The sequence below is a fragment of the Anas acuta genome, chromosome 2 (genome assembly GCF_963932015.1).
Source record: "Anas acuta chromosome 2, bAnaAcu1.1, whole genome shotgun sequence".
Lineage (NCBI taxonomy): Eukaryota > Metazoa > Chordata > Aves > Anseriformes > Anatidae > Anas > Anas acuta.
In genome coordinates this window covers 64569172-64594758 of record NC_088980.1, presented here as the reverse complement: position 1 = coordinate 64594758, position 25587 = coordinate 64569172, and the positions used below count along the sequence as shown (strand labels likewise).

Sequence of the window (25587 nt, the reverse complement as noted above, 5' to 3'; positions counted from 1 at the left end):
GAATGCTGAGGAGGAGCCTCTTACTCTTGGCCATGTCATGGTCTCTGCAGGGAGGCCTGGGTTGCACACACATGGCCTGGGCATGGTGCTACAGCCTCAACAGAGCTTGTGGTACTGAAGGAGACCTCACAGGGACTCTGTGAGAAGGTGTCCTCCTCAGCAACTGCTTCACTCTGCGGCTGATCTCAGGTTCTGTGACCAGACATATGAGGCCTGGTGTGCTGGGAAGGAAGACGGAAGGCTGAATGTCTGCAAAAATGTCTGGTTAATGATATCTGAGAAGGTTTAAAGCTCTGTCAGTAAATCATGCCCTGTATCACTCTTTTAAGCTGGAGCTGGGTGGACTTGCCCCATTTCTTGGTGGCCATCACACACAGCTGTGGTACACAGGAGAGGTAGAAAGTAAGATTGGGCCAAAATTCCTCACCGGAGCATTTTTCCACTGCATAATACCAGTTTGTCCAAATGGGAAGGAACTGAATCAATCTACAGGACAAAAGAAAAGCAATGCCCCTTTCAGACACCCTGGGAGTGGAGACGGGGGACACTGCTGCCAGGTCCTGAGCAGGGAGGTGCTCAGAGCAGAAGGCGTGTGGCCAGGCCCCTGCTGGTGACCCTGCCTGCCCCCAGGAAAACGCCTGGCTGCTGCTGACAAGGGCAAGGTGTGGGTATCTGGGGTGACAGTTACTGCCAGAGAAAAGTGGAAAAAATGGCTGCCCCTGGCAGCAGCAGATGCTGCTGTATCTCTCTGGCCTTGCTGTAGGAGCACAGCCCTGGAAATGCTCTGAGCACTAGCTTATACCAGGTAAGTCACGATCCTTCAGTTCCTCTGGCTGATTTGGGCTGAATGAGGAGCCTCAGAGCACAAGCTATTAGATGGCAATTCTCTTAACAAGCCCTTTATGTTAATTCAATAAAGGCTGCTTATGGAATTTCCCTTCTCTGAGAAAATTTCAACTTTTACAGAGAAATGGTGCACAGTCTTTTTTTTCTTTCCTTTTCAGGACTTCAGAAGTTACCTCAAAAATTCCCTGAAGCCTTAATAATAAAGATTCTGTCATGTGTTGGGATGTAATGTACAGTATAACATTTTCACATTTGATGCTCAGCACAGTTAAATTTACCACAGTGCTTCTCATTCACTATATACCAAGAATTCTAGCAAAATCACATACTGTTCAACTAGAGATTTATCACGGGGTGCTTAACAATGAATTATTTAAAAGTACCTAATGTATTATGGTTTCTTGAGAGCCTAATGTGTGTGTGTGTATATATTTATACATAAAATACCTGTGAGCCATTAAAGAATACCAGTTTCTGAGCGTAGGGGTTTCAAGTGTAAATCTAGAGGATGTTTAAAAATAGGCACCCTCCTGAAAGTGTAGTTGAGTTTTAGTAGGAAAAAAGCCTTAATCTTCACTGTTCGGATATACATGCAGTCATTTAAAAGGAATCTGTATCCTGTAGGGCTTCTTTTTGGTGAGATTTTTAAAAGTATCTAAATTCTGCCATGAAAGTTTTTTTTTTCAGCATGCTTACTGATGTGACATTTCAGATGTTGCTGAAAACTTTAAAAAAAAATTCCCTCATTTGCAGGTTTGAGAAGATTACTACATGCCTCCTACCAGCAAGCGTACATAGTACTTTTCCCAATGTGCTGTGCTAAGCGGGTATGCACTTCCTTTTTACTGATGGAAAAACAGACAGAAAAAGATGAAGTGGTCTACCCAGGCTTACACGGCCAGGAAACAAACAGCCCGTTATGCTGTCTTTTCAAAACTTTCCCAGGGCTGCTCCGGGGAGCAGATTTTCTGCCACCCTTGAGATGAACCAGAGACTACTCTTTGGGTCCTACCCCTGCTCAGTCAGGGTGTGCAGGCTGAGGAGCGGCAGCAGCTCATGGCTGCTTCTCCAAGTCCTGGTGGGAACAACCTCATGGGGTCAGACTTTCAGTTCTGTGTTGTGTACTCGGACCCAAATCACCTTTTTTTTTTTTTTTTTTCTAAATGGCACCATTTGATAAATATGAGTACCCCACTGTCCTCTTCTCCCCCATCAAGGAGCCGCCTCCTCTTTGCCATCTCAATGAGTTGCTCTGGAAGGACAACTTGTGCTTGTCTGCAGAGGAAGGGCACTGGTTATACCTCTATACATATTGGTGAGCAAAAATGGATGGATTTTTACATTGCTGGGTGGGATGCAGTTTTACTTCTTTCAGTTTCCTGCTGTCTATCATGCTATCTTGCAGGTCAGAGCATCTGTGTTGAACTTACTCAGGACCTTGCAAAGAAATGGGTGGCTTGGGACTTCCTTTGGCACCTGCAACAGCTGTGGCATCTTATGAGGAAGGGCAGCATCTGATTCTTCCTCCCTTACAACATGCTGACAACAACCTAAAGCTTTCCAGCAATGGGTAGAATAGGAAGGAGCGAGATGGGTGAAGGACAGCTAAAGATGCCAAGTGGAGGTCCAGAGCTAATTTCAGAGGTCACGTGAGCTCAGGTTTGTGACTGGTCAGATCTGGTGAACAAGTTTCAGCTGTCAGCACCTGGGGGCGGGGGGTCAAATTCATCATATCAGCATGCTCAGGCTAATGGCAGTTCTGTTCTTCAGCAAGTCAGAGCCCTAATTCTGAAAGCCAGAGGGGGAAGATGAAAAAGCTCCTCTCAAAGAGTTCATCTTTTTCTTCTCTGACAAGAGTAAGTGGAATGGAGTATTTTTCCTAAGGATTCTCTTTGAGGATTCCATCCTCCCATGACACTCTAATTAACAATGGCAACGAACGTCACCTCAGCCTTACTGTCTGCCTGCAGACTAGCCTGGTTGTTTGCAGATGGATTATCTGCCTGGCTTCTGCCTCCAGCAGGGAGCCCACCACTGCCTGCAAGCCACGCGTGTTTTCAAGGTGGAGATTAAGTGAGCTCAGGAGGAAAAATGGCTCAGACCGTGACCAAAAGCTCTGGTTTCATGTCTGCACCCAGCTCTGCAGTGAGTGACTGCCTCTCCTCACCTTGGTTTCTCCCGTGTGGAAGGCAGCACTCGTGAAAGCCATGATGAAATATAGCTTGAAATAGGGCCCCCTGCAAAACTGGGGGCTCTCTGGAAACGGTGCTCAGCAGGGGCTGGTCTGGGCGCTGCAAACTTCCAGGCGAAGAGGCGGCTGGGGGCCGGGGGAGCGCAGGCGTGGGAGCGGGAGGAGGCATTTAATTATTTCATTGGGGTTTTATGCGCTGAGGGCGGCGTGCGCTGGGGCTGACGGAAAACCTGAGTGGTTCCGAAAAGCTGCCAACACCTTCCCCCCCCACAAAAAAAAGAAAAAAAAAGGGGGGGGAAGCACAGAAACCAGCAACCCCCCTCAAAGACACCCCCCTCTCGGCGCTCAGAGCCCCTCCCTCCCCGTTCTTCTCCGCCTGGGGGGCCGTCCCCGTCCCCACCCCCGCATCGTCCCCCCGGGCCAAAAAAGGGGCGAGCCCGACGCGCCTCCCCCTCGGATTTCCTCCCCCGCCCACTGGCGGCGGCGGAGGGGCTCGGTGCCGGCACGGAAAGTTGGGGGGCCGGGGGTGAGTACCCCGGCGGGGCGCGGAGGGGGGACGGGCAAACCGGGGGGGAGGGAGGGAGGAACCTCCGGGATCCTCCGCGCTGCGTGGCCGTGCTGGTGCCCCGGGGGCCGGGAGGAGGCAGGGGGGAGCGCGACCGACGGCACTAGCGGTTTTATTTTTTTCCTGTTTTTTTTTTTTTTTTTTTGGGGGGGGGAGGATAACTTTTGGGGTGTGGGAGGTGAATGGGGAGGGGGCGTCTGGTGCTTAATAGGGCGGCTCGTGGAGGGGGCAGGGGGGTCCCCCATTATGGGGGCCGGGGGCGGTCCCCGCATCGGGAGGGATGGATGGGGGGGGAGGACAGGGTGCTCGCCGCCCCTCCCCCAGCGGCCCGCGAGGAAACCCCCTTGGTGACCCCTCCCCCACCCCCCGGGCTCGGGGGGGGAGGGAGGGCAAGGGGGCGGGGCCGGGAGACCCGGTGACGTCACCCGCTTCCTGCAATAGAAAGTGAGGGAGGGTGACGCCCCCCCTCCCTCCTCTCCCCCTCCGAGCACCCTTCCCCCGCCCTTCCCCTCCCCTCCCCGCCCTGCCCCGGTCACGGCGTGGCTGTCCCCGAGGGGAGCCCGGGGGGGGGGCGGAGCCTAGAAGGGGGGGGGGGCACGGCGCTTGGAGGAGGAGGAGGAGGAGGAGGAGGAGGGAGGCTGTGCGAGGCGGCGCCGCTGGGTCATGTTTGTGTTTGAGGCTGTCAAGTGAAGGAGGCTCCCGGCCTCCCCCTTTTCGCCCCCCTCCCTTCTATATCCTCCCCCCCCCCCCCCGCCGGCCTCCCCGCCGCCATCAGCCTCCGCCAGGTTTGCAGCGGGCCCTGGGAGCGGGAGGGGAAAGGAGGGAGGGAGAGGCACCGATGGGGGGGGGGTACTAGAGGGGCTCCGCTCCCCACAACCCCCCCATGGGGTCCCCCGTGTTTTGTTTCTTTTTTTTATTATTTTTTTATTTAATTTTTATGGTGCTGTTGTGCCCCCCCCCCCCCCCCCCCCCCCAGGTGCCCGGCGTGTGCGCAGCGCTTTGTTCGGCGCGGCGTTGCGGAGGGGTTTTCCCTGGCTCCTCCCTCTCTCTTCATTCATGTTTTTTTTTTCCTTTTTTTTTTTTTTCCTCCTTTCTCATTTCCTTCCCTCCCCTTCCCCTCCTCCCCCCCCATACCCCCCCAATTCTTCCCTTCCCCTGTATCCCCTCCACTTCTGCCCTCCCCTACATCTATGTGCCCTCCCCCCCCCCCCCCCAAAGTTTGATCCCGGTTTTCCCCTCCTCGAAGCGTCCTGGCGAGGAGCCCTTGGGACAGAGCCGGCAGCCCCCAGCCCTCCTTTGTGCTAGCCTCTTCCCCTGCCTGGCTTCTCTTCCTGCTGCAACAGACAAAAGAAGCGTTAAAAATTAATGCTCGTGCTCCCCAGCGGCCTCTAGACCGAAAGGGTGGCGGCGAGAAGTCTGCTTGAAGGGGGGTTTGAATTTCGTTTTTATTTAAAAAAACAAAACAAAACAAAACCCTTTGCCTGGCTTAACCCTCCCCCCCCCCCCCCCCCCCCAAGTTAATGCTTAAATGCTAAAAATCCTACATGCTTCCTCCCTTAAGTAGCTCTCTGTAATCATCTTGTCCATATTAAGGGCCATTGAGGGATTTGTAGAAATTAAGAGAAATTCTTCCTTGTGTTAATTACGAAAATCTCACTATCCAAGATGGTATTGCCATAAAAAGAAGTGGTCAGCGTTTCGCTTTGTTTAACTGGAACAGGGGGACTACGCGGTTGTTTTCTCTTTTATAATTTCTGTGTAAGTAGTTTGCTATAGGTCTGGGGGGATTTTGGCAATTAAACAAACTGCTCTTTAAACCGGGAGTAAATTGTAAGAACATTTCAAAAGTGAGAAAGTTTTGTTAACGTGGAATAAGGTGTAATTTTGGGTATGCACATGTGGGTTGGTACCATTTCAGTACAAAATCCGGTATGTTGGCTGTTTAAAAAATATTAAAAAAAATTCCCCTATCCATGGGGTTTGTGCGTACTTGGCCTTTGCTGCCTGCAGCCTCCTGCAAATGCAGGGACTGTTGCAGCTACCTGGGAGGGTGGCAGGGCAGAAAGTGGCTGTGCAACAGCTTGCAGCTGGGTCAAGGGCCTGTGTGGTTCTGTGCTGCTCGTGGTATTTTACCAGAAACTTCCCCTGAGGAGTTCCTCTGGACCTGCAAGCCCCAAGTGGGGGAACCCAAGGCTTCCTTGTGTTGCAAATGGGGTTATCGCTGCTGCAGTCTGTGTTTGCCCTTCACTCTGCCTTCTCCCCCAGAGAAGTGTATGTATTATCTTAAAGCCCGATGCCAAATTTTGTTTAGTTTTCCGGAATTATTTACATGGGGCACAAGTTGTTGGAAGACATTTTCTGGCTAGAAAACTGCTGACGAATGTGGAAAAGTGTCTTAGTTTTCTCATGCCTCCTGAGTAATCCCAAAAGGAGTTTCACCCTCAATTAGTTTTCTTACAGTAGTGGAACATCTTGCTCCATAAAGGGATGGATACAGAAATATTTCTTGGTCATTGCTAATTTCTGTAACTGTTTTAGGGTGAAAGGGAGTGGATAGGTATCTTTTGTTTTCCTTCTTAATGCTGTATACATCTCCTAACTTCTCTCTTTTATTTTTTTTTAGCATACGGATTAATTTACCCCTTTGACAAGTTTATGGCGCTGCCATCTCTCTGCTTGCTGTATTCTTCGTTTCTGAGAGGAAAAAGTGGTATATGAGATTAGAGGAAAATGCCGCGGACAAAGCAGATACATCCAAGAAATCTGAGAGGTATGTAGCTCTCCATAGAGAGAAAAAGCATTTGTGAAACTTGGTTGCGTTTCCAGTTATGAGTTTGAAAAAATGTGTACTTACGAAGTCTGTTTTGACCCCAGAATATCTTGCCAGCAAATTCAGGAGGCTTCTCTAATTTTGAGAGAAATAAGTGGATCTGTTTTATTGCTGTACTGTGTGCACGACTGCTTACTTGATATCCTCCAGATTAGAGCAATAAGTAGCTTGAACTCTGAAAACGCAAAAGATGACACAGTTTTCTTGCCAGAGAATTTACAGTTGAAATATACTGGGAGGTTGGAAGTGTTTGCAATGTAAAATGCAGTCTGAGATCTGGCTGCCAGTCATTGTTTTTCTTGATAGTAATTGGTTTGGCTTGCTTTGGAGGGGATCAGACTCTCCTCCCGTGCATGCCTTCCCACTATTTATCATCTCCGTCGTCCATGCTACCCCAGGAGTCACTGGGTTTGACCTTGGTCTCCTCACTGGCCTGCCTTCACGCAGCTGAGCTCACTTGCAGAAGGGAGCAAATGTGTAAAGGACATGCTCCACAAACTGACAGGCTGAGATGTCCAGGTGGCTCCTGGAACAAAATCCTGGCATTAACAGAGCCCAGGACGGGCAGATAAATGTGTGCAATCTGATCCCTTGATTATTTGTTGCTGTCTTGGTCAAAGTGGCCCTGGAGGAATTAAAGGAGGGGAAAAATACAGATTAGTTGAAAAGCAGACGTATATGTGGAAGGACAACAAGCTTCCACCATAAGCCTTGTATGTAGCTGTTGGGAGAACATGCTTCCATGTGCACCCCGTCATGTGGCTATCATCAGCTTTCTTAAGGTGAATTTCACTGCTGTGGTAGGGAAGCATCCCTTTAGGGAAAAAAAAAAAAAGCAAGGACAAAACCATGAATACCAACATAAACTTCTAGGAGCAGGAACAGCATTTGATGCAACTCTTATTTATTTATTTATTTAAAAAAAAAAACCTCCAAAACCCAACAGTCATAAGTGCGTGTTTCACTTAGTTTACAATTGTGAGGCTCTGAAGTGCTAGTGTATACAGCTGTATCAAAAACCTTGGGGGTCTGTGAACTGTCACTGCTACCAGTGAGCATCTCTGCTGCAGAGGATGTTTTTGCAGTGCTGTCACTCAAGAAACGTGGAACAGCATGATGGATAAACCTCCATCATGGATCAGGAGAGGGGAAAAAGCAGCAGTGGGCACTTTGCAGTGCCTTGCATTTAGGTGATGCTATTTCCCATTCTGACTGAACTTAAAGCAATAAATTAGGCCCCAAGTTTCAATATTGCTGCTTACCAAGTTGCTGATGTAATTGATGTAATGTTTGCCAATCTAATATAAAAGTGATCTAATTTTAGTGCTCTAGTATCCACTCTTGTACTGCTTTGAACTTAATAGGAGTTAAGTCTACTGTAAAGCTTTTAGTAGCTTTGTATTCATTTAACTGAAAGCATTTAAAATAAATAATTCAATTAAACTGTTAATTGTGTAAGAAATAAATTACTTTTTCTTTTTTTTTGCCTTGCATAATATCCCGTCATTTAGCTTTTATCACCCCTCTAATAGCAGTTTTTATCAGTTTCTGTTTTTCTACAACTAGGAGAGGTTTTTGAATAAATTAAGGTGGGTTAAATGTTGGGAAGGGATCCAGAGGTATACAGTGAGCCCATAATTTGAAATGATGGTGGAACCTCTTATTAACAGTTAAAAATGATTGTTGAAACTACATAGGTGCTGAGATCTTCAAAATGTTGTAAGCATGTATTGCTACCATAGGTTATTAGAGGTGAAGTGATCTGAAAAATCAGTTTACTTCTCATTAGTGATGCCCTATTTTTATTTTTAGTCTTGAAAATGAGGAAAACTGGATTTCAGTTTTAGTTACTTTATCTGTCTCTGAGAATACAGCAGCAAATGCTGTAAACCTCGAGTTTTGATGGATTTTGAGGAGGCTGAAAGATTGCATCTCTCTGCTTTCTGGCAGTTTACATTTGTGTCTGGAAGGTTAGACCAGACTTAAATTGAGAGTCTTAACCATTAAAACTTTTAAGTATACATTGTAGATGTGCTGTTTAATTTATGGCAATTGGTACAGATAATAACTAGATCTGCAGAAAGAATACACATCTGTGGTCTAAGGTGAAACTCAGCAAGCTCTGAAATTTTTATAACCTTTGGAAGACAAAGATGTAAGGTTAAGTAGCTTTTATTTTTACGATAAAAGTTATGTTTACATTGTCTACACCTAATTATTACTATCTGAACTATGTACAAAGAACACCGTAGCCTTACCTGGCTTCTCCTTTCCTTGTCTCAAACCCTCTGGTTGCCCCATCGCAGTCAAGTTGCTAGTACCTTTGCCATGTCTGGAGCCCATCAATGTTTAACTTTTCCAAGAGAGCGCTGCTGAGCAGTCCTTGACACTGTCTATCCACTGTCCTGTGTATCAGATGAGTTACTTGGTTTGCCCTTGAGTCCAAATCTGCCTCAAGAGTAAGCAACCAAGTCCAAGAACCTAAAGTATGTACACAAATTCTAAAACAAAAGCAAACCCATGACTTTACTTCTTCCCACCCCGTAAAAAAAAATAATTTGTGATTTTCATCAGCACAGAAATAACTGTAAAAAAAAAAAAAAAAAAAAAGTTTTAATATTGCCTGTGTTTACTGTAAGCAGCTGTATTGTCTGGGGAAAATGAAATGGCATTGTTTAATATGTAGATCTAAATGTAAGAATTTGGCAAGTAACCTGAAGGCTCTTCTTCTTGTGTGGTGGCTTTATTTTACTTATTTTGTATGCTTTTGAAAGAGCAGACAGTCTTTGACAAATTAGAAGTGTCCCTGAAGTGTTCCACAGTGAAGATCAAGTTTGTTTTTTGGGTGTGTGTGTTTTTGTGTGTGCTGAGGTCCCCTACCCTCACCCCCCATCTTGGGTTTTGCTGTCTGTTTATAGATGAGTCAATAAATATAGTGCTATACTAGCCTATTTTACAGCAGGAAAAAAAAAAAACACCACAAAACAAACAAAAAAACAAACCGTTATCGAGAGGGCAGGATATGGGAAACATTACTTTGTAAATAAATTTTAAAAGAAAATGAAATTAGTTGGCTGTTTGTTTTCACAACTATGTGGTTTTCACATGGTTTTAATGTCTGACTGCGGCTGAATGAGCATGTTATATCTGATGCCTTATGTCAATTTTGTTTTGACGTGTCAGTCTTCCCAGCTTCTTGCTGCAAATACATCCTCGAGTAAAAAGCATTAGCATCACCAGTGGACTGCCTTGGTAAGAGCTGTTGTGCATGGTATCAGACTTGCATGTCTCCTGACAAGTTTAATGATAATTGTAGCCATCCCCAGAAGTGGCTAAAGTTGGAGATAAGTTATGTTTTTTTCCGGGTCTTAAAAGGATATGATTTGAATGCATACAAATTCCAAAAATGAAGTAGTTTCAAAAACAAAGGCTAATGACATGCCTGGGAAAAGACTGGCATTTATCTGAGTTACCAGTCAGCTGTGCAACTGAAATGGAGCAAATAAGCAGGCGTTCCTGACCTTGTCTTAGCCTCTTAAAGGAGGAAAAAAAAAAAAAAGCTAATCTCAGACACATTATCGTGTTGTTAACAAAAAGCATTGTCATCCCCCCCAGAAAAGGAGTGTGTTGTGAAAGAGGGAAAACATCCATCTCATTCAGGAGGGAGGCTCGAGAAAGTACTGCTTACTAGACATCCAGAGGTCATTGGTCCTAAATTTACTTTATTTGTTGTGTTAAGTTTTAGGTAACTGGTAAAAGACTACTTTGCATGCAGTCACACCATATATTTACATGGCCAAGTGATACACGTCTGTAACAAAACATTTCACAGAAGCAGTAATGTATTCCCAGAAGTACAGCTACAGTAGAGAATCATGCTTTTAGCAGAGCTGAGTGGGCTTGGTTTTGTTGTCAGATGGTTCTGAGGATATAGGAGGAAAAACAACTCATGTTTTTGTTTACTTAGGTGCACCCAATTGTAGAGTTCAAATCGAAAACTTGCTTATCTGTGCAGTGTTCAGCACAGTTCTCTGATGCACTAGTACAAAAATGTAACATTTTTGTCTTTTTCCTAGATAAGCTTCTCCTTATTTTTAGGAATGCAAATTGTTGCTGTTTCTACTTTTTCTTCTCAATCAAATATTTCCATTCAAAACAAATAGTGGATGGGCCCTTAAAGTTCAAGATCTGTTTTCAAAGGTTTTAAATCTTTGTACTTGTTAAAGAAGAGCAAGTATAATATAAATTGTGTTTAGTAGCTTGATAGCTTTGGTGTAATCTGAAAAGTGTGCCTAAGTTGGCTGGACAACTGGATACGTTCTGGGTCCGATGATTTCCATGAGAATGAAGTGCCTGAAAAATCTTAAGTATAATTTAGTAAAGGCTCTTGGAGTTGGTTTAAAATTATAATGTGCTTTCAGTACTGAAATAGGCCTGTCTACATTGAAAACTGACAGGTTAACATTTCTCACTAGTGTTTGGTCATGTCATCTATAAAACCTGAGAAGTGATCATTGTGCTGAACTTTAGCTCGTGATTTTTATCAAAGGATTTGCAGAGTCTTCATTTTTATTTTTTTATATATTTTTTTAAGACTCACTTCTGTAACTTGTGCTTGCTTAGTTCAAAAGAAATGTTCAGGCATTATGTTTGACTTTTGGGCCACAGTGCTGTTTCTGACAGAAAAATGTTTTGCTTTAGGGTATTTCTGAGGCTCCATTGGTGTGGTATTGGTATACCACAAGTGCTGGTGTGCTGTGCCCTGTAGCGTACCCATACACATCCCTAAAGACACTGTAGAGAAAGTCCAGGTAAGTATTTTGCTCAAACGTCTGGAGCATGTGTGATGCAAGTGGAACAAGAAGTCAGGGCTTTGACTTGGTAACTTTATTACATAAATCCCCATTCATTTGGCAGCAGTTATGGTTTCTTTGTGTCGGGTTGTTTCCAATACTTGAACAACTAAAAAGCCCAGATCTCCCTCATGAAGGTAGAAGGTACAGGTGGCACTGTAGGTATGCTGTCAGCGGAAGTTCCAGAAGACCCTCCCACGATGCAACGCATGGACTTCGCATGTATCTCTTGTAAGCCACAGAAGTAGTCTCTCTGTGCCTTGTTTGTGGTGTAGAATAATAATGTTTCTCTCTATTTTGGGGGGGATATGTTTTACCCCTTTGGAGCGTGAGAACTTCATGCTGACAGTTCTTTCCTACTGTGCTGTATAAGCGTCCTTGCACCTTACAGAGCTTCTTGGCTGCAGCCAGTAAATTCTGTTGTAAGGTGAATAATATGCATATTTATGTTTATAAATCTGTCTAACATACACTGCAGTGTATAAAGGCTGGATTTAAAACTGTGGTTTGCCACCCTTTTCCCCCTTACCTATCCTGTCCCCATCTCCCTGTTATATATCCCCAATTTTGATCATCTAAGTGTTTTTTTGACAGGGTTTAGTCCTGTTTGCTGTGCAGGATGGTTGGGCCCCTTATGTCAGTGGTCACAAGCAATGGAAAACTCCATGCTGAGAGGGGATTGCGAGAGAGGAAAGAATGGTAGGGTGGATAAGACTGTACTGCCTTGAGAGAGCTGCGTTTTGTTCCTGCCTCTGCTTCCAAGCTTCTTGTGTGAGGCTGAGCAATTGTTAAACCTGATTTTTGCAGCCAACTGTTAATTGTGCTCTACATTTTGCTAGAGCTGAGATGCCAAGGCACGAATTCTGAGTTTCTGCAACTGCAGTTGGTCCTCTTACTTCCAAGTTGTAGATGTAAAAGTGTGAAGTATCTTTTTTTAATTATTATTTAAAAAAAAAAAGTAAAAATCATAGTCTAGGTGACCTAAGATTAGTCAACACTTTTGGCAAATCTGTTAATGTCTCCATGCTTTTGTCTCTTGCCTGTAAACTGGAGATACCGGTACCACATCAGCTTCTAAGGGTTCGAAAGATAAAGTTGTCAGTGTTGTGAAGCAGCTGCTCGGTGGCTAAACAATGGAAAAGATGATGAAGAAACTGGTAGTCTTGTATTTGGCATGTGCTGTGAATAAGGCCCAGAGCCAAACTGAGTTTGTTTGGGTAAACAACCTTACTTTTGGCATTCTGTGACTTCTTAGCACTTGGCTTCACCATCTTAACATTTAAAGGATATTCTTAAATGTTGCTTCTTAGCTGTTAAAATAGTAAACTGAAGGGGGGAAAAACAAAACAAAAACCAGAAAACCCAAGAAATTCAATCTTATTGAACCGCAGCACTTCCCATGTGAGTCACCACCACGGTGGGACCGCACCGCGTGGGCTGTGTACCACAGTGATGTACCCCCCATGGACCAGGCATGAGGGAGCAGAGGGAGAAATCTCTCCCATTGGTGAGCTTTGCAGCATTTGTTCCTGGTATGAGAGCTGTTAGGGCTCTTACAGGTTTTAAATGTTTACACCAGTTTCTGTAATATTCTTCTCGTATGTGGCGTAATGTTGCAGAGTTTGGAGCTGCTGCTAAGAAAGCCCCTGCAGTGAGGAGGGAATACTCAGTGCAGGAAAAGCCTTCAAAGAGGAACATCTTTAAGGTCATAGTTTCCCAGATGGTTTCAAGATAACTTTAACTATGCCAACACCAAGGGCAGGGGGTGACTCTTATGCTGGATCAGATCCCTGATGCTGTGCACCCTGCAGCCTGGGAGGGCGGAGCATGAAGACAGGCTCAGCTCAGACCCCTTCTTACACCCCAGCGGTTCTGTCACTTGGACTCACAAAACCCTGTGCTGGTGTAAGGGTGGGAAAGCTGTGGAGATGGAAATGGAGGGCCCAGAGTAGGTAGAATTACAAGATTGCCTCCCCCCCCCCTTTTTTTTTTTTTTCAAAGCTTGTGCTAATGTATGCCAACTTGAACTTCTGAAACTGTTCTGGAAACGTGTATTTGCAATGTATAAATGGTAGGCTTTTGGGGATTCTTAAATTGCCCAAAAATAGGTATGTATTTTCATCAGGATAACATGAGATCTATTCCTTATTCCTAGCTTGTTCCCCTTTAGAACTGTTTCTACTGACAAAATTCAAAACTGGGAAGCAACAAAGGTTCTTAATGGAATGACTTTAAAAATTTTAGTAAACCAAGAGGAAACTGAACTTTTCTTAGTTAACACATCAATTAAAACATAATAATAATAAAATGCCCCTAAAATTTGGCATACAGCTTTTATTCAGAATGGACGAAGTATGGCTAAGACTGAAGTTTAAAAACAAACAACATTAAATGCAGCTGGCACTGTCATCTCTGAATATGTGTATATTACAGATTGCTGTGTATGCATGATAAATATTAGGAGAAGGGGATAATGCAAAGTGAGTCTGCTTGATGCAAACAGTGGCAAGAATAGGTGATTTCAGAGGGTGTTAAAATAACATTAGGAAGAGGGATAAAAGAATGGTGTGTTCCAGGTAAAAGGATTGCGAAGACATATCTGCGAGGATGACTGATAAAAAGAATGGAGGGAGCAGATTGGTTCTGCACTCTTAATGGCAGAAAAGAACAAATTGCTTTTTATGGAGTAGAAATTTTATCATTGCAGTTAAAATCAGGCAGAAGCTGGAAGAAATTAGTGTGAAGGGTGAGGTTTAAAAAAAAAAAAAACAAACCACAAAACACAACACAGTTTAATTCCTACAGACATGAAAAAACAGCCATGATCTGGGGATTGAAGATATCTTATAAGCCAGTTAGATGTCTTTGCAAGTAAAGTGAAGTTGAAACAATGTGGATATATAATTCTGTCTCACCTTCACATTCGCTATCTTTTTTATTTTAATTAAGCAAAGAGTAAGAAATATTACAGAATTTGGCATTTGCTGATGTATGAGCCCCAGTATGTTAGGAATGTCTTGGGGGGAAAAAAGCAGAGGTTATGAAAAGAGAAACAAAAAGTAAGATTTGTTCTTTAAAATGCAAGCGGTTGTTCTTTAAAACATTTCTATTACAACAGACAGTTGGCTCTGGGATGAAACTGAGTCAAGTTTTTTGGGCTCAGGAACAGCTACATTTTACGAGAGTCAAGCTTTCTCAGAGCATTCAGAAGAATGACTTTTTTTAAATTCTTGCAACTCAGAATAGATTTTGGTTTGCATTGAGATGTAAGGTAACTGTTTTAAAGTTCTGAGTGGCTGGTGAAGTTTCCTTAAAAAAAAAAAAAAAAAAAAGAAAAAGCTGCTTCCAGTATGCAACTATTAGAAATTAAAATGTAAATAACAAAATCCTGGATAGGCTACAGAGGCTTAGTTATCAGAGCTTCCTTGCAGATTTATCATCATCATCTTAAATGTCTGTTAGGAAAAAGGCAAAGGTTTATAGTCTCACGTTTTCTCAAATTATCTTTGTAATGCTTTAAAACTTTGCAAGTTTATCTGTTGACACTCACGTCAGAATTTTTAAACTCTGTATGCATCAGTTTGTGGTTGTGTGCTGTGTTATTGCACAGGCCTCTTTTCCACAGCAAAATAAACTTTCCAAGAGCATTGTAAACATTTCTAAATATCTTGCTACAATGCATTCTCTGTAAGTAAAGAATTAAAAAAGGAATTTGTAGCCTAGTAGTGCTTCCGTCAGACTTTACACTGAGCCTACTTTATGGTGTTCGGAAGGGATGGTAAGGTAAGTACATACCTGCTGCTGCAGGCAAGCATCTGTGGGCTGCATTCATTCCCTGTCCTTGGCAAAGGGAGAAAGTGGGCAGTGCCTCCCTCAGCTGCCTGTAGGTAAGTGGGTGACATGCTGAAGAGGTGGGTGAAAACTCTTTTGTTCTAGCCACAATCATTTGTTATCACTAGAACAGTCTGCATGTAGTCCAACTTCATGCATTCAGGAAGCTGAGAAAAAAAAATAGCCCTCTGGTTTTGGGATTTTTGTTTTTTGTTTATTTTATCTTGAAACAACTCCCTTTTGCATGTAGTTTGAGTTTCTTGTGATCAGACAATTTGATTTAAAATTGCAAACTGCTCTAAATATTTATGCAGGGGGACATAAATGAGACTTTTTAGAGCTACACATTTTCAAGGAGCTGGTTATACAAGTATGTGTTTCCTGGACTTGCTTGTTCTTTAGTGTGTAGGACTTCTATAGCAAGAATTTTAGCTCAGTAATCTCTCCACTCAGTTGGAAAAGTAAGGTTTTCCTTTCTATGTTAAAGGAGGTGAATCAACTGGACTTTAAATTTCCAAATGGGATGAATTGGGCAAAGTGTGTGGTCTTTCCCTCCACTTGTTTAAATGTGTCATAACTCAGAGTATTTACATTAAGAAGAAGGAGGGGGAAAAAAATTACGGCTGATGTTTGGAGCCTTCTGTGACGCATTTGTGGGGGAAGTGGGAAGCTTTTGTTTAGTAGGGTAGGAAGGACTGTTTGGTTTTGTACAAAAACTTTTAAAAGGTCCTTAAAGATTCTTTCAGAATGAGATTTCTCAGAAGAACATGCTCATTTAGCAATTTCCTTATAACCTTTGGTGACTGAAAAATAAGTGTCTTTTTAATGATCCACAGGGTGTGAAAAGTGGAAGACAAAGTTGAAAAAGTCTTTGTACTTTTCAGTTTAATCTTTGATTTAAGGTTCTGTTGGTGCTCCTAATTGCATCTGGTTAATGAAGTAAACTGCACTTTAACGTCTTCAATATCCTGCAGAAGCAGCAAGCAGAGAATTGCTTAAAAAGGACCATGTGCTGCTAGGCTAAGATGCCCTGTGAATGTTTTTTCCACAGATTTCTGTGTGTTTAAAATATAAGTTCATGCTAAGTCCCATTTGTAAATCCTGGGGCAGACCTCAGCAGGCTGAAATTGCAAAAGGTTTGGAAAGAGGTGCAGAGAGAAAAAGTAGTGGTTGAGGAGGATCCTGTGGCCTAACGTAGCTACAAAACAACAGTGCGTGTGTTCCTAGTTACCTATGAAATATGTGGCTCAAGTCATGCCAGCAGTGGTAGTCATGGAATATTCAGAGCACACTGCATGATTTCCTCTGTTTTTTGGCTTAATTTGGGGGGGCAGGGAAGCAGGAGAAGTTAATGCTGAGCAGTATTGTTTTTAAATACTGAGTGCTGCTAGGTCAGATGGGAGACTGTACACTTGTTCTTACCCTAAAGATTGTGACGCAGACATGATATGGAGCCAGGAAAAAGAAGTGTTATGGCACAGTTTCTGGGGTAATTTTCCTATCGCATTACCTCTGTGGAATCTCTATCAGTTGTGCCTTTTGAAGAGGAGCGTGTCTTTTAGACAGGAGGTTTTATTGGTCTCCCCACTTTAGGATTTGTTACAGGAAGAAGTATTTCTGTCCCAGTTTTATCAAGGAAACACGATGCTGTATATAGTAATTGTGTTTATAATATTTTACTCTATAATTTTTATTAGCAAAATACGTATGTCAAAATGTTCCTGTAATTCTCAGTTGTGAAGAGGCAGAGCTAAGTGTGTATGTTGTGATAGTTTAGTGCATTGAATCTTAAAAGAGAATTGCCTTCGTCAGTTTGAGGACAATGCTTCTGTGACTGGGGCAGATTAGGAACTATGAAAATACTGGGTGTTGTTACAGGGATGATTTAATAATTTTCAGAGTAAATATTTATGCAGTGTACACAGTAAATTTGTTTCAAGTACTGCACGCATTTGTCAAGGGGTGGGAGAATACATATCCTTTTTCATGGTATTGATTTATGGAACATTTCAGTAAGTTCTCTCTGGTATTTTTTCTTTCTTTTAAACAAAGTATGTTTCTGTGCCAATGAAATCATACATTTATTTTAGAACATTTTTAATGTATGTTAAGTCCAAATATGTGTCCATCAGTACGTTTGAAAATAGTATTTTCTTTATGTGCTTTTTCCTCTTTTTCCTCAAATTTCTGAAATATAACCTGAAATGGTGATGTACCTTCTTGAGATATCAGAGGAGTTGCTGTGTAGGTTGAGGATGATTGTACTTTTGTCAGGCTGTCCCAAATACCTCTTCAACAAAGTTTCCTGCCAGGATTGCTGCACAGTCTGCCTGTCACCCTGAAGACATCTATTGCCACAGGGGTACCAAGAGCAAGCCAGTGTTCGTTGCTTGTCTGCTGAACGCAGATCTGCTTCCCTGCTAAAATGGTCTATCTTCTGTCTTTTCAGCTCCTTAAGCAGGCCAGTCAGACTTGCTCTGAAGCTCTACAGTGCTTCAGAAAACCAGAAACTTTTGCTTGTCTCAGTGTATCATCTGCATATGCCAGAGTACTCTGAAGGTGGACTCTGAAGCTCCTGGAATCAGCTGAAGCAGCTGGAATCTCCTGCTTGTGGCCTTTGCTGGAGGAATGCCATCCCCTTGAACGGGAAGGCACCCTAGGTGGATGCAGGCATGTTCCAGGGCTCATGGGAAGCTTCACAGAATTCAAGGTGGGAAATGGCCTTGACACAAAACAGGTTTTAACTATCACTTTTTTTTCCAGCATTGTAAGGCTGGTTTCTACCGTGTTTTCTTTTTTTCAAAAAGAATAGTGCATTCCTCTTTAAGACAATCATTTTAACTTTTTTTCTTCACAGCTTTTTTTTTTTTTCTTAAAGTAATGTTTGAGTTTTTCTTCCTTCTCTGTTGCTTTTTTCCTTCTCTTATTCTTTTTTCCCCAAAGCAACTTCCAGTTCTCACTGTTCTTGGATGTTGCTTCTCTGCCATTCAGTCTGCTAGTATAACTATTATCATCAGTGCAGCAGGCATCTGAAATACAGGAAAATTCATGGTGTCCTTTTATTCCTCTCTAATCTGTTCTGAAGTTTCACAAACTTTTGATATTGCTGACATCTTATGTGTTATGGTTTGTTCACTGAACAAAGTTGTAGATATAAAGACATTTCTACAGAAGCAGAGTAAAGCCCTCTACATGGCGAGGCTTTAAAAAATACAATTAATATGTTATGTTTTCAGAAATAACATTTTTACAGTGCAGTGAGAAAGCAGAACAAGAAATTGACTATAGAGAAACATGGTGTATTAAGAGCCAAGGTTCAGGGGTTTGAAGAATGTGATAACCGTTTGTAACATGCTCAGAAAGCATTGCCAAGTAATGGATTTTCAGTATATCTGAAAACTGACCCTATTATTTTAAGTAATATTTCTACATTCTCTTCAAAATAAAAGAGCAAGCCTGTGGATGGTTACATCTGTAGTACATTTGTATAAACACACTTAGAACTGCTTGGAAGTGCATGAATATTGAAACATTTTCCCAACTTTTACAATAACTTTCGTACTTTTTTTCCATCCTTTTCTTTTTGTAAAAGTTCTCAATTTCCCTGTTCAGTTGTAGATTCACACTTCAGCATCTTTACTTCTGAATGATCAGCCTCTGTGCTTCAGCAAAAGGTTGACTGTATTTGCACTCCAGCTTCTGTCTACTGCCTTGAACTGTCAAAGCGAACTTTGATAAAGGAGAGTGTGTGACGAGCAGACTGCTGTGCCACGTGTGCCTTGCAGCTTCCTTTCTGTGCTCATTTGTAGAATCAAGAGTGAAAGAGAGATTGGAACCTCCTTGGGTATTTTCTAGGGAGCTTTAATATGCCACCCAGGGTCAGATGTTAAAAGCTTAAAAATGCGGCTTACTAACTTCTGATTCCCAGTTTGGCTGGGAAATCATAATTTGCACCTCATGACCAGCAGTAGTCACAGCTCACTGATGTGGGGCTTCTCTAGCTGGACATGATATTTATAAAAAGCTACTTAAAAATCTTTAGAAACAGGGAGGAATCTGAAAGCTAAGTTCTTTTTGGCAGAAGAAAATGGCTTGAAAAGCATGTAATGGTCAGTGTTTTCCAGAGCTGAAAGTTCCTGGTTACCTACTTATTTTTGTGAGGGCATGCAGAACTGTAAAATGCTTTAAAATATACTGATGTCAGGGAAGGGGCACCAGAGGAAAAGTCTATTTTGGAATTAACAGAAAGGGTTATTGTAGGTGCACAATTATACACTAGTTACCTGCAAGTTAATTTGAATATTGCGTTTCTAGTAAATGCTGACGTAAAACGTGTCTCTTGAGCCAGTAGGATAACTAATCAGCTTTTTCTCCACCAGGCTTTAAAAACACAATTTTGGCAACAGTAATTAAGATGGTATTTTCCAGAAGAACGCCCAGTAAATGGAGGGAAAGCTAGCAATCAGATTTGATTAACAGATCTGCATTCTGTTATTTAAATGTTTATATCCTGATTAGTATGTATGCTCCATTTAAATATGGTATTTTACCTCTGTTCCTCATGCTCCAAATTCCTCTCAAGTAATTTTTCAAGTGCTAAAGACTATGGGTGTGAGGTAGAAATGTGTGCCTGCCCCCACACCAGTCTTGGGATGTGATGCCTGTGCGACTGATATTTTCATTTAATTGTAGGATTACATGGTTTCTTAATCAGATGGGGTAAAGGAAAAGGTGTCTGGGATTGGTGCTTTTGTTCTGTTTTGATTAAAATTCTGTGTAGTCTAGGATGGGCTTAAATTAAGTTTTAACTGAAGTACTGACTTAGGGCCTTTGGTAATGAGATAAATGTCTACTGCTCCTTATTTCTTTAAAGCCAAATAAAGTTGAGCATATGCAAAAGTTTGAGATTTTCTGATTTATGTTAATCACGAACTTCTGATAGTATCTAGTCATTTAAATCTGTGTTTTCATTGTGATATTTGCTTCACAATGCATATGCAGAATAGTTACTATTTTTTAGTTGTTGATAATTCTTTCTTGTAAAAGTAATGGTAACAGTTGTTAGGTTCCATAGTGTAGTGCCTTGCTTTGCTGACCCACCTGTGTTGCAAAGTTGAGACTTTTGGCCATGCAAGTGTGTACATCTTTCTGGGTTGCAGATCCTGGCTTCAGGAGAGACTGACTGTTTCAACGGAAAGGTTGGCTTGCCACATAAGCACACAATAAAAAATGAGCATCTGACAGCTCTGTGGCTTTAGTTAGTGGATCTGACACAAGCATATGGAAAATTCATGCAACAGGGATACTGTATCAAAACAAATTCTGTAGAGAGGCAAACCAAAGCCTATCCCTCCCTCCATCCTTCCACTGCTTTTCTGCCTTGTTTGCTTATCTTTTGCATCCTGAATGATCACTCTAAAAATCAACATCTTAGGCAAGTACTGAATGCTTCCTCACAGGATTTTAGGTGAAATGATTGAAGGGAAATAATCACAGGGAGATAACATGAGGGAGGTGAGATGTGTTGGAAAAGCTACGGTTTCCCTTCCGCTTGCTGTCCCCATCCAAAAGGAGAGAGAGCATACTGTGCTAACATCTTGGAAAGAGAAGTCCTGTGTACAATAACCTGACTTTCTTCTGAGTGTTATAGTTTACATGTATAGTCTTCCAATTGACACTTGATTTTATTTCTGTGCCCTCTAACTGCTCAAACTGTGACACACACCCCCACCCACCCTCCTCCGGGTATATTTGTTGTTGCATGAGTTTTGACATGCTGGAGAAGGTTTTGAATTCTACCTTCCACCTGGGCATAGAGAGCAGAGAAGTTTGCACAGAAGGGCTGCTGGTTTTGGTGAACTGGCAAAGGTTTTGAGAACTGTGAAGATGTAGGAAGAAAATAAAGGCAAGCAACAAATAAAACAATCTGCTGTCATAGTGAGCAAGTCTATTACTGATCTTGCCAACTTTTGTTTTGAAGGAATTTTATTTTTTTCCCACCTCCCCTCATGCCTTAAGCGTCTTTAAAACTGTTAGACATGAGCAGTACCACAAATAAGTAATTTGTGATTGTCAATCTTTCTGCATACGTCGTATCCAAACTACTCGATGCTCTGTCTATTGCATTGTTGGTACAGTACCATTCATGCAGCCTGTTTTCTTCTGTCTCTGCTAGAAGAAAAATGAAGAAAATAACTAGAACTGACTTAAGCATTCATCCTGTCATTTTTCTCTATCATCCTTGAAGTGGTCTGAAATCAAAATAGTTGAACAGTAACATTTTTCACCAACTGTCATCTGGGCTCCCATATCTTTTTTTGTTTCGTTGCGCTTTCTTCAGCAGACCTTTGAAAATATGGCATTACTTGACATTGTCTACTGCAAAGGTGAGGAGCTGAGGTGTGTGGACATCTGATCTACTAAAGCCTGAGGAGCTGTTGTGTCCAAAGGCTTTAGAATCATAGAATCATAGAATATCCTGAGTTGGAAGGGACCCTTAAGGATCATCAAGTCCAACTCTTGACACCGCACAGGTCTACCCAAAAGTTCAAACCATGTGACTAAGTGCACAGTCCAATCTCTTCTTAAATTCAGACAGGCTCGGTGCAGTGACCACTTCCCTGGGGAGCCTGTTCCAGTGTGCAACCACCCTCTCTGTGAAGAACTTTGTTGGATCTGGCCTTGGAATGGTCATTTAGGGTCATGCTGGGAAATGAAGCCAGATCTTTTCTGGCTGTACTGGATAGCAGCATTCCCTGTTGACCTGTTGTTTTCAAGCAGAACACTTTCCTAAAACTTTTGAGCTGTGGTTTCTACACAGGAGTCTGTCTTTCTTCCCATTTGTGTTCCTCCAGTCCCCCTGTTGTGTGCTAGTGCCCAGTGCTCCTGCGTATAAGTTAATGGGGTACAGGTCTGCCTGCCAGAAGCGGATGTGGGTGCCTGTTGCCCCGCTGTGTACGTGTGGGACATGGCTGGGTGAGAAGCACCATGCGATCCAAGAGCTGTTCAGTATGCTCCTCCTTCTTACCATTTTAGAGTTTTACTGCCTTTCATTTGAGGGAGGCTCTTCATTGTGAATGAATTATTGAAATGAAGTGCCCGAAGGTACAGTTAGGCTTCAGTTCATGCTGGAAAGTAATTAACAGCTGGATGTTTCACCACCAAGAATTAATTCCCTTTAGTAGTGCACAAGTTCTCCTCCGTGTCACTGCAACTGTGTTTGTGCTTCTTCAGTTGAATTGTGCTGTTGCAAGAGATGTGGCAAACACTCCTTTTTTTTTTTTTTTTTTTTTTTTTTTTTTTTTAAGGGAAGAGTTTGTGCTCCTTCTGTTTGGTTTCTGAAGCAGGTACTGGGGAGCCAGAGCTTAGTGAGCACAGCCTGTGGGTTCGTAATCTGTCTGCAGCCTCCATGAACCCTAACCTAAGAACCACAAAACATGAATAACAGGGATTAGATCCTCATGGAAATATAAATGGAACAGGCTTCTGGCTGTCTAAAGGTAGAAAAGGTTTTTCACCGTCATTGTTGCCATTTTTGCACACAGGAGCACTAAGGAATTTAGCATGTTGGTGTGGTGGAAGTCATTGTGGGTTTGTTTTTTGTGTGTGCCCGTGTGAGAAAAACATGCTTACTAAATGAATTTTAAAATGCCTGTTTTGCTCCTTCTGCTTCATATGTGGGAACTGCATAGTTCTTAAGTTGCTTAGTGTTTTGAAGTTGTACAAGGCTGAAGATGCTGCAGCATAGGTGAATGAAACCATGCTATAGCTCTTTGTGTGATTTTGCTGACCAGCTGTTAGCAAACCAAACAGGAGACTGCTAGTGGGAAGGATAAGGGGGCAGTAGCTCTCCTGGTGCACTGCTCCTTTGCCCCCTTGGGTAAATCTCTGATTGACATGCAAATAGCTTTGCTTATTTCTGGCTCTGACAAATTATCCTAAACAATTGTTGTAATAACAGTGTAGTTTTTTTCCAATGGCCGTTTTTATGTAAAAAGCTGAGTTTTTTTTCCAGAGCTGGATCCAACCACCCCACCCCTTTGCTCTCTGCAGAAACTACAGCTCAGATTGTTATATGGTAATGCTTTTCCAAGTCAAACTGTTACGTCCCATTCATACTTCCTCACCACCACAGCAGCAAGGCTAGTGATGTAATGCTCTGAAACTCATCATATATGAAACCCTTGATACAGGAACAAAAAAGAATTAGTTAAGTGGATAAATGTGTGCTGGAAAGAAAACCTTGTCCATACCTGTCTGTAGCTGATGCTAATGTTAGTGCATGCAGCAGAGCGGGGGGAAGAGGTGGGTAAATATTCCAGCTGAGTGTTTTTTGCTTCTTTCTGTGTATCCTTTCCTATTCATGCTCAATGCCATGGAAATGCTTTGAAAGTATTTCCTTAGAGATAATTTCACTCTTTTTTTTTTAAGTCATGAAAAATTACATATAGAGTATCTTACCCTGAAAAAAAAAAGATTAGAAGAACTACTGGAAGTCACAAGAGCAGATTTGTGGCTTTTTATTAAATATTGGTTCATTTAATTTGTACTTCTGTCCCGTACTGAGCTGGAGCTTTTTTCTTTTTAAAAAAAACTACGCAGAGAAGAGAAGCACGTATTCATGTCAAGAGCATAATACTTAGTTGTTTTCAGCAGGTGCTTAAACATGTTCATAAGTTCCAGCATATAACTGAGCAATTCACCTTCTACCCCCTGTATGCAAATTCATAGTGGAGAACACAATGACTAATTTGAGTGTATAAATGATACCTTTTTTCAATGTGGAATTCCCATTGAGAGGCCAGGTCTAAAAATACCAAATGTTTCAACAAACAGTTCCTGTGCACAGCATGTTGAGTAATACAGCTACAAGGAAGGAGAGAGCTTCTACTGACAATTTCTCAACCGAATGTAGGAGTCCAAGCTGAACTAGTTTATATATAGTTTTTTAGTATTGGTTATATGCTCTTACCAGAAATCCAAATGCATTTGAATCATGATGAAGATTAGTGACACAAAATTATTGTTTGGTGCAGGATGGAAGTTTCTTTTATGTAGCACAGATGATGCAGTAACTTCCAGTTAATTATTTCAGAAATGTTTTCTGGAATGCAAATGAGCAAGTTAAGGCATGTAAACAAAAGTTGCCAGACTTACTTTCATGTAAGATGTGTGAATTACGTGCTATTAAAACATGTGACTTGATTTACAGAAGTACATTTGTATCAGTGCTGTACTTTTTCAGTAAAGTATTTCAATAAATCAATATTGAAAAAACACCCACAAAATATTCTCATTAAATAAAAGGGAAATTCAAAACGTAAGATGTAAAGGGAGTAAAGGAATTTTGCAGGACAGGCAAGAGTCATTCTAAAATAGAAAATCTTGTGTATGGTAACATGCTATACTAGTCTAGGAAAGTTTAGTTTCATATTTCATATAGTTTTCATATACTAGTTTCATTTTAGAAAGCTTTCAAAATGGCAGAAATTTAAGTGTCTGCTAAATTGAAATACCAGCTTTTATACTGAACTTCATATAATTATGAGTTTAGGTACTTGTCAGTGTTTGTATCCAATAGTAGCATAAGCATATTTCTGCAGAGTTACTACCCTAAATTTTTCTTTTTCCTGCTGCTGTAGTACAGTGCTTTCTTTGGTAAAATCATGGCCAGGTAACTGAAGTTTCTCATCAAAGTGCCCTCCAAATTAAATCTCCGCAGAAGGAGGCACGTGACATAGGGAAGTTGTTTACAAGGGGCATTTCAACCAACTATGCATTTTCTTGTTGCTTGGTGGGAGAGGCAGGGTTTTCACTCATCCGAATCATTTTTTTGTTTGGAAAATAAATGGATGAGAGCGATGCTTTCAAACTCCTTTCACCAATGTCTTTCTTCACCTGAAACCATTCTCATTTGTAATCTATAATCTGCAACAGCCTGGGAGATTTCAGTAGCCTCTGAGGACTTCCAGAGGTTTTGTCTTTATTTTGACATAGCTGATTCCGCTCCTGAAGTGTCTGAGTGACTCTTGTGGAATATCCTTTGGCACAGGTCATATCAGACCTGGGTGGATTTGACCTACATGTATATTTCCAGACTGACAAATCCAGTTTAAAACCAACGTCAGGTACTTAAACTAGCAGCTGTTATAGTCAGTAGCATGGGTAGCAGTATTTTTCACTCTGAGTATGTTTGCAAGTAGTCTAAGCTGCAATTAGTACTTCAACTCTTTCTAAGCTTATTTCCAGCTTTTTTTTTTTTTGGTGGAATATTTGGACTGTTGTCATGGACTGTGGAATGAGCTGTGTGTTTCTTCTGTGTTACAAAGTTTTTGTGTATTGACTTTTTGCTAATCTCAACTTCTACAGAAGTCCACCTTTTGAGAAAAGGGTGGTGTTTCCACCAAATCTTTTGGTTCCTTTGGGAACACAGAAAAAGGAAAATGTTTCCTCCTCCCCACTAAATCCTATA

General features: G+C 42.0%; 1 protein-coding gene and 1 long non-coding RNA gene across 14 annotated transcripts in view; both read left to right on the top strand.

Annotated features, from left to right (window-relative positions):
- Nucleotides 1-2062: 2062 nt before the first annotated feature.
- Nucleotides 2063-2574, top strand: LOC137850497 (uncharacterized). Its single transcript, XR_011092565.1, has 2 exons — nucleotides 2063-2161; nucleotides 2252-2574. It is a non-coding gene; the product is annotated as an uncharacterized lncRNA (long non-coding RNA).
- Nucleotides 2575-3403: 829 nt separating this feature from the next.
- The window catches only part of HIVEP1 (HIVEP zinc finger 1), a 124298-nt gene continuing 102114 nt past the window's right edge, over nucleotides 3404-25587 (top strand). For 4 of the 13 annotated variants that reach the window (XR_011092552.1, XR_011092551.1, XM_068670515.1 and 1 more), the window contains exon 1: nucleotides 6226-6372. Coding sequence is in view for 5 of the 13 variants with exons in the window: in XM_068670522.1 (XP_068526623.1) it covers nucleotides 6333-6372 (40 nt within the window). In the remaining 8 variants the exon portion in view is untranslated. Of the gene's footprint in view, nucleotides 3564-3690; nucleotides 3712-4188; nucleotides 4388-5137; nucleotides 5361-6225; nucleotides 6373-11133; nucleotides 11244-25587 lie in introns of those variants that run through there. The other 9 variants (XM_068670522.1, XM_068670516.1, XM_068670511.1 and 6 more) reach the window with 7 other exon arrangements.